This window comes from Ascidiella aspersa, chromosome 3 (genome assembly GCF_963924565.1).
Source record: "Ascidiella aspersa chromosome 3, kaAscAspe10.2, whole genome shotgun sequence".
Lineage (NCBI taxonomy): Eukaryota > Metazoa > Chordata > Ascidiacea > Phlebobranchia > Ascidiidae > Ascidiella > Ascidiella aspersa.
The window spans coordinates 3,399,341-3,407,771 of NC_139449.1; the positions used below are offsets into that span (position 1 = coordinate 3,399,341).

An 8,431-nucleotide genomic window follows, 5' to 3' on the forward strand; every position below is an offset into this window, starting at 1 on the left:
ATAATAATCCTACCACTTTATTATAGTAACCAAACAAGTTGTCAAAATAATTAATGGGCGAGAATAAATATAGTAATAATAATATTTGGCCAACCCAAACCCAAACTCGCACCCTAACCCACATAATTTATGCAATATAAACCCATTGGATCAAAGTGTGGTAAGATTCCAAACCAGCGCCCAGTGTTGCATAAATCAGTGGTTCTTAACACTTTTTCTGTCGCAAGTAGGTTTCATTTTGAACGTTTCGAACATCTCTTCATTCATTTTCAACGTATTAATTCAGCATTTTAGCTGTCATTATCTTATTTAGACGTTTAAAAAAGCTGAAAAAACATCCCAGTTGTCCAAATTTGCTAAAAATACCAGGTTTTGCAACGTTGTTAAGGAGCTCTAATTGCAATTCAAATCTAATTTAGGAGAATAATGGTTGGAAGTTAGTAAGATGTAATAAGAGTATAAAAGCCCATATAGGAGTTGGTATCATTTTGAACGTTTCGAATCTCTCTTTATCTATTTTCAACATCTTAATTCAACATCTTAATCTAATCTAGGAAAAGCTGAAAAACATCCTAGTTTTACAAATGTGTTAAAATTAACAGGTTTTACATCGTTGTTCATGGCAACATTCCCGGGGACGATACTGCTCAGCTATTTTTTCCTGAAGAAATTTTGAGCTATCTTCAATGTCCTGGTTCAGGATTCGTCGTACTTTGGTTTGGGCGACAGGTTTCGTCATTTTCGTTGCTTTTCTGTGTTATATGCAGCGACAGACTATAAAGCAACTGCCAAGCAGCAGCAACAACAGTGTTAAGCCTTTTGTGTTCGTAAAGACCCACAAAACTGGATCGACTAGTCTTCGATATATGTTTGGCCAGTACCTTTTCTCACGCGACCCAAAGGTAAGCTGTGGTAAGAATATGAATTTAAAGAACGTTTCAAATTAATCCTATGATAATAGCTGGTGGTTGTAGTTGACGAAGAATGAATATCAAAGCCCATACAAAAGCAGGTGTCACTTTGATCGCTTCGAATAACTCTTAACATAATGGATGAAGGTTGTAGTAAGGCGTAATAAGAATATAAAAGCCAAAACAGGGGTTGTTTTTCTAGCCTGGCCTTGCTTGCACGAAATCCTTAATTGATCAACTGATTTCGGTTGGCCTCTTTGAAAGCTTCTGATGTAAAACTCATAAAGTTTGCACTTTTTTATACAATTGTCCGTTGCAAAGCTAAATGGGATTTTCTAAACATTTTACGCGCCTGTAAGAACCTGCATTTTTTAAATCAAACAGCAGTCTTTTACCTACGTAATGGGTCCCGGTATTACTGTGGTCGTGAGTTTGAACCTCGCCGGAGGCTAGATAACGTCTAACCTTGCCTTGCTTGAACGATAATCCTCATTAGGTTAACTGATTTCGATAAGCCTTTTCGAAGGCTTACATTGCACAAATAATTGTAACGTATCATTCTGTTACTACCATTTTCTTACACCAGATTATCGGCAATGCCCAAATGATGGCCATTAAGCCATTTTCAGCTATTCCCAGCCTGCTTTTGAAAAACGTGCTTCTGTCCAAATTTCACCCAAGTCCAAAAGTTACTTGTTGTTGCTCCTGACGCGTTTTGGATTAATGTCCAACAAAAAACCAGGGGTTATTTCAGGGATGGTGAAAGTGGCAGATGCTGTTATTTGTCAAAAGAAGTACACAAAATAAATAATATTAAATGACTCATAATCCTTACAGAAGGCAAGAATAAAATTTTCAAGCTTATACGACAATATGTGTCTTGTAGCATAATGGTTGGAGGTTGTAGTAAGACGTAATATGACCATGCAGAAGTAGGTATAGTATTTTGAGAAAGTTTTGAATAAATCTTAAGATAATGTCTGGAGGTTGTAGTAAGACGTAGCAAAAATATTAAAGTCCATACAGAAGTTGGTATCATTTTGTAACTCTTTATTCATTTTCAACAAGAGAGTTATTCGAAACGTTCAAAATGGTACCTACTTCAGTAGGGGATTTGATATTCTTGTTATGTCTCTTGCGAAAACGTTTTAATAAAATCTTTACAGATCATCTTAATAGTTTTCACTTCTGCTTCTGTTTTTCGAAGGCATACATTGCACTTGCACTAATGAAACGTATACTTTCGTTACTACAATTTTCTTACACCACTTTTTCATAGCTAAGAAACGAGCAGTGTCCCTCTAAGGTGCGCAACTTCTCAATTGCCAGCCACATCAGACAAATTGCGCAGTAAAATTTGCTTTTGCGCACTTACATAATTCTCAAAATAAAACAAAAAAACTCTTCACGTTTTTTCCACAACAGTCAGAGCATTTTGCGTTAAACATTTTTTCGTTGATGTTTGTATCTAAAAGCAAGTAAACAAATCAAATCCGCATTGCAATTGTGACATAATACTTGTTTTGCTGTAAATTATACTTCTAATCGTTTTTTATCTTCCATGCTGTGTATGTTTTTTTATCTCACTTAGAATTAACACACGAAAACTCATCTCATGGCATCTTACCTTACGAATCGCCTTCAGCGCGTCCGCTTGAATAACTGTCTGTATGATACAATGTCCACTAATGCTGGAGTGCCCCAAGGTTTCAATTTAGGTCCATTGTTATTTCTCGTTTATGTAAATGATATTTCGGCTAATTTAACTTCAAATGTATCACTTTTTGCAGATGACACAGCTTTTTTGTCTACACACGAACATTTTTTGGTATTCCCGGCCTTCTTTTAATAAGCTTGCTTCGGTTTTCAGGTCACAGTAGGAAGACCTCTTCTCAATCCCTTCGTGGGTGGTTACCCTGGGCGAATTCGCTTCAAGTATATTTACCCCCAAGACAAGCAGATTCAAGCCATCTTCGGACATATGCGTTTTGATGCTGACGAGCTGCATCGTCATATGCCGAAGGATACAAAGTATAAGCTTAAGTTGGCATAACGCGTCGTTAGTATCAGGGCTGCGGAGTCGGTTAAAAATAACCCGAGTCCGACTCCGGCCAAAAAAATTAAACCCGAGTCCGCCTCCCGAGTCCCGAGTCCGACTCCGGCCAAAACAATAAACCCGAGTCCGACTCCGGCCAAAAAAATAAACTCGAGTCCGACTCCGGTGAAATGAGCGATTTCGTCGAGTCCCGAGTCCGACCCTGACCCTATAGCCTGTATTCCGCCAATTTACGTAACTAAAATAAGGTGGATATTCAGCAATCCACTTATAGGGGTTTCGTATAAATCATTCACTCACAATACATGGTTGGAAAATATTTCACCATATGCTATTCCACCTGTACAATTTCCAGTTGGCGGCCATATCAGTTTCAAAATTTGGTACTGCGCATGCGCATGCGCATGTCGGACTCGGGACTCGGGTAGTTTTACGAGGTCTTACTCGAGTCCTGAGTCCGACTCCAGCAAAAACAAACCGACTCCTCGAGTCCCGAGTCCCGAGTCCGACTCCTGACTTCGCAGCCCAGTAGTATATACTTACCAGCTTTAATCCTAGTTAAAGATTTTTATTTTAAAGCAAAATACTTCGGCATTCCACTCATGAGGTGGTGTATAACTCGTCCACCCACAATGCATACAAATAGAACCACAAAGGGTATAAAAACATCTAAAACAACTTTAGTAAATATACTATAGTTACGCAAAATGCATCAGTTCCGCTTCAAAACTACTGATGATGCGTTTTGCGTAGCATTCTGCTCTTTTTGAATGAAGTTGTTATGGTTTTATAAACTTGTATTTCTGTTTGGATCTTACGATTTGGATAAAATATGAACAACGAACAGTTTTGGAACAAGCTTAGATCCCAATATACCCACAATACATAGTTTCCATTTACTTCTGTTCAACCTTTACAATTCGCAGTTGCTTGTTTTAACTGACTTCAACAAAATTAACCGACTCCATCAAATATATTTTTCAATGATTTGTTTACAAGACTGGGTAACAGGAGTCGTTTAAAATAACCCGAGATCGACTCTTGACTCTTATATCCGGCTAGCTATAAATCTTACTCTTACTCTTATTCTAACTCAAAAATGTGCGCAGATTTTTGAAGGCATTTCAAAATGTGCGCACATTTTTGCATATTTTTGCGCACATATTTGCATAACGACGCCACGTTCCCTGTTGCGTTTTTAGGTATTTTACCGTTTTGCGGGAGCCTTGGGCCGAATTCCAGTCGGCTTACGACTTCTACCCAAAACAATTCTTTGATAAACTGAAGCCTTCCTGTTTCCATATGCCAAGCCCGCACGTGCTAAACGGCAGGACGCTTGACCCGGTGAGCTTCATGCATGAGTGCGCACGGACCTTGAACAAGTCGATTCCGTGGTATTTCAGGTAAATTGTCCGCCTTTAAACCAGGGTTGCGGAGTCGATTATAAACAACCCGACTCCGGCCCAATGTAAGATTTTGTCGAGTCCCGAGTCCAGCTCTGACTCTACAGCCTGTATTTTACCCATTTACGCAACTAAATTAAGGTGGATTTTCTGCAATCCACTAATATTGTTGTCATAATTGATTCACCCGCATTACATGGTTTAAAAATATTTCACATTTGCTATTACACTTTTACAACTTACATTTTGCCGCCTTAACGGTTAAAAAATTTGATACTGGGCATGCGCATAATAACTGAAGGTAACTAAACTTCTTAACCCTAAATAAATTTCGGCCTAAAAACTTGAAAAGGATTTAGAATGTTTCAAAATATCCATTTTGCTTGTTGGAGCATAGCAATGACGTCATTTGGTATCGGATCGCGGCTCTTTTTGTCCAACAGAATTCAATTGTGGAAGAGAATCTGCAAATATTTACCATAAAAGCTAAAGGTTCCCCATAAAATATTTGCAAAAGCATCGCGTGATTTTATACAGGAAATTTGGAGTCGCAATTGAACATCTAGCAAAGCTCGTATGTTTTGCAAGATTGTACAAAACGGTCGCGTGCTTACTATGAAATGCCTGATACTTGAATATGGCCTAAATGGCCAAATAACACCTGAACCTGTAGGCCAGGGGTTCCCAACCTTTTTTACACAGTAGCCCCCTTAAAAATTTTGAGAAATTAATGGCCCCCTTGTTTTTTTCAACCTTTTGAAAAAATTAGGAAACGTGATTTTAATCAAAAAATTGGTTTATACAGTAACCGGTAGTTGAATAATAAAATGATATAAATGCAACACACAATAGACATATTATTATTTATTTATTTTTTGGCTCCCTTGAAAAAAGGCTTATCGCCCCCTAGGGGGCCATGGCCCACAGGTTAGGAACCCCTGCTATAGGCAGAGGTTAGGGACGATCAAAGGCCATCAGCCTGGCATCGGCCGTTTAGGTGTCGGCGTTTGGACTGAGTTGTTTGGTGAAATGATTTGACTCGTACTCAAGTTGTTTTGCCAATAACTTGGCTTGGACTTAAGTTGTTTTGCGAATGGCTTGTCTTAAACTTAAGATGTTATGGCAATGACCGGGCTTGAAATTAATTCTTTTTGCAAATGTCTGAGACTTAAGTTGGCTGGGATTTAAATTAATTCAAAATGACTGGCTTGCAGCACAGTTACGGCCCCCCGCACATATTAATATAGACCTAATTTATTTAAATTAGCGTCCTTATAACACTCAATTACGCCACTAAAAATGTTCCTTTTAAAGCAGGGGTGGGCGCGGTCCGCGGGCCGCAGGCGGCCCTTTCCGTTTTGGGTGCGGCCCTTCACCTTCTTCCAGCTAATTATCCCTGAATAAGGATATGAGTGTGCACCATGTTGGAAGTTTTGCTCTATTAGTTTTCTGCTTGAAGTTCAATGTAACCCATAATACACCGCTACACTAATGCAGTTGAACTCGAATGGGAAGCATTTATTATACAAAACAATCTTCATTCATAAAGTTTTACTTGTGTCACGTTGTTACGATAAAGAATTGTTTTGCAACAATTACACTTGTCTGGTACGGTCAATGTGTAACAGACTTTTGCCACGCATATTGACTGAGATGTTATGTTTGGCAGCTGGTTTTGAATTATGGCTGTTAATTAAATTGCACCAGTCTGATCCGTACGAGAAAGATGTCATTGTAATAGTAGGAAAAGTTATTTTCAAATTCACAAGTAGACAGCACTGACAAAACTGCCGTAGTTGCAGCCTAGTAGCTCATTAGTTTTTCTAGTAAAAGCTGAAAATATGAATTAGTGTTTATTTGATGTGCGGCCCTCCTGTAAGCATTACATTTCCTAACTGGCCCTTGTGTTAAAAAGGTTGCCCACCCCTGCTTTAAAGTTATGTTGATTAACGATAACGGTACAAATATGAAAGTACGTCCATGGAAGTTATTAACCGGTAAAAACAAATATTCGAAGGTTCAAAAACTACCAAGCTCATGACCTTGGATTCGATCCAATGTTGAAAGACGAAGAAGAAATCGAAAAACAGATTAAAGCTCTGGATGAAAACATGAATTTGGTGATGATCAACGAATATTTACAAGAGTCCCTCATTCTGTTAAAGGTCCTACATGGTTTCGAATGTGATTTAGTTTTATTTAGAATAATGTTTACTCGACCAAAATATGTGAACTTTGTTTGAATGGTTTTAGAAATATTGAAAGGAAAAGGAAATATTTTTTAGAAAAAAGTGAGCTAATCAGTATTTCTGGTTTTGTGCTACATTTACTGAAAGTTTGAATGATACTTATTTAAAGGTTATAATATTTATAATGAGTCTCGGAGCTAGAACGGTAGAGTTAATCAGGATGATGTCGATTTACTCAACCTTTTTTGGAGATTTATTATCAAGCTCCATTGTAAATCTGGGCGTAGTGCACCAAACTTTTCATATTCTATTTCTTTAAGAGACAGCGTCGACTAAACGTCAGACAACAGACAAATTTGAAAACTTTAAACAAAATACACGCTTATTTATAAAGGTATAAACTAGAAGATTAAATCTATTTTCCAAATTGCAGGCTGAACTTGACATGGACTGGCCGGAAATAGTTATCAAATGGATTCATAAACGACCATACGAAAAAATTGATTTGGGACTGATCGACCGGCAAGTATTTTACAAACATAACAACTTGGTAAGCAAATATCGCACCAATTTATCACTTTTGTAAACAAGTCATTTTTAAAGAATTTAAATCCCTTGTTTGATCATCGTGATGACGTCATTTGGTAGCAGATCGCATCGCATTACTTTTTGTTCAATATCGGGTATCGGCATCGGAATACAGTGTAAAGTATAAGACGTCCCTTTTCAAATGGTTTTCAAATGCAAAAAATTTCTATAAAAAAATACTAATCATAATTTAGCAAAGGCTCGCAAAAAGTTCTGCACAGCTTCAGAGTTGTAATGACTTAAGTTAAAGACTTCACTGAAGGGCAGTTAAATTGCTGTTTTGAAATGGCTTGACTTACAGTTAAATGTTTGCGCCACATACCTTGAGTCTAAATCAAGTGTTTTTATTAAATATTTTTCAATAAGTTGAGGTTATTTATTTTTTTCATATTATAAGTTGCTTGCTGTATATTATTGCGTTTTAGTTATTTTTAGTTGACTTACTGCAGTTTGAACAGTTTAACGTTTTATTTTTATGAAGGACTTGACTTGAGGTTGACATTTTTTTATATTGAATTGACTGGGACTTGATTTGGGCAACAGATGACTTGACTGGGACCTGGCTTGTTTGTTTGGAAAATTACTTGACTGGGAACATTTTGAAATAATTTGTTTACAACACTGGAAAGCGTTAAATAATATAAGATAGATTCAAACAAATATAGATGGGGATTAGAAATTAGGTCACACACAATAAAAAGTTTCATTTTTGCTTTATTTAATAAAATTTACTTAAGTTGTTTTGCGAATGACTTGACTTGGACTTAAGTTGTTTTGCAAAGGACTTGGCTTGAACTTAAGTTGTTTTGCAAATGACTTGACTTGGACTTAAGTTGTTTTGCGAATGACTTGATTTAAACTTAAGTTGTTTTGCGAATGACTTGATTTAAACTTAAGTTGTTTTGCGAGTGACTTGACTGGGACTTAAGTTGTCTTGCGATTGACTTGACTTGGACTAGAATTATTTTAAAATGATTTTTTTACTCATGCACAATAGAATGTTATATTTTCTGCCTAAGTGTATGAAATTTTTTATTTTAGGATATTGCCTTATATCGACATTTCAATGAGACGTTCTGGCGCAAAGTCGAATCGTACGGTCGTGAAAGAATGGCAAACGACCTTATAAGACTTGAGGAAGAAATCACCAAGGATCCACCCAAAAAGAGTAACCCCGAAAGAAGTGACTCGAAAACTACTTCGAGCCTACAAAATGCGCCACAGGAACTAATACAATACATGGAGGAAAATTCAGGAAGCTGTTTTATCCTGTCTCGGGATTAA

General features: G+C 37.2%; 1 protein-coding gene across 1 annotated transcript; it reads left to right on the top strand.

The window, feature by feature from the left end:
• The first annotated feature begins 761 nt into the window (after positions 1-761).
• LOC146158123 (galactose-3-O-sulfotransferase 3-like) lies at positions 762-8,431 on the top strand. The gene is made up of 6 exons (XM_083383797.1): positions 762-902; positions 2,782-2,942; positions 4,170-4,370; positions 6,388-6,535; positions 6,993-7,109; positions 8,189-8,431. Exons 1-6 carry the CDS (start codon positions 762-764, stop codon positions 8,429-8,431), a joined length of 1,011 nt encoding a protein of 336 aa, XP_083239923.1.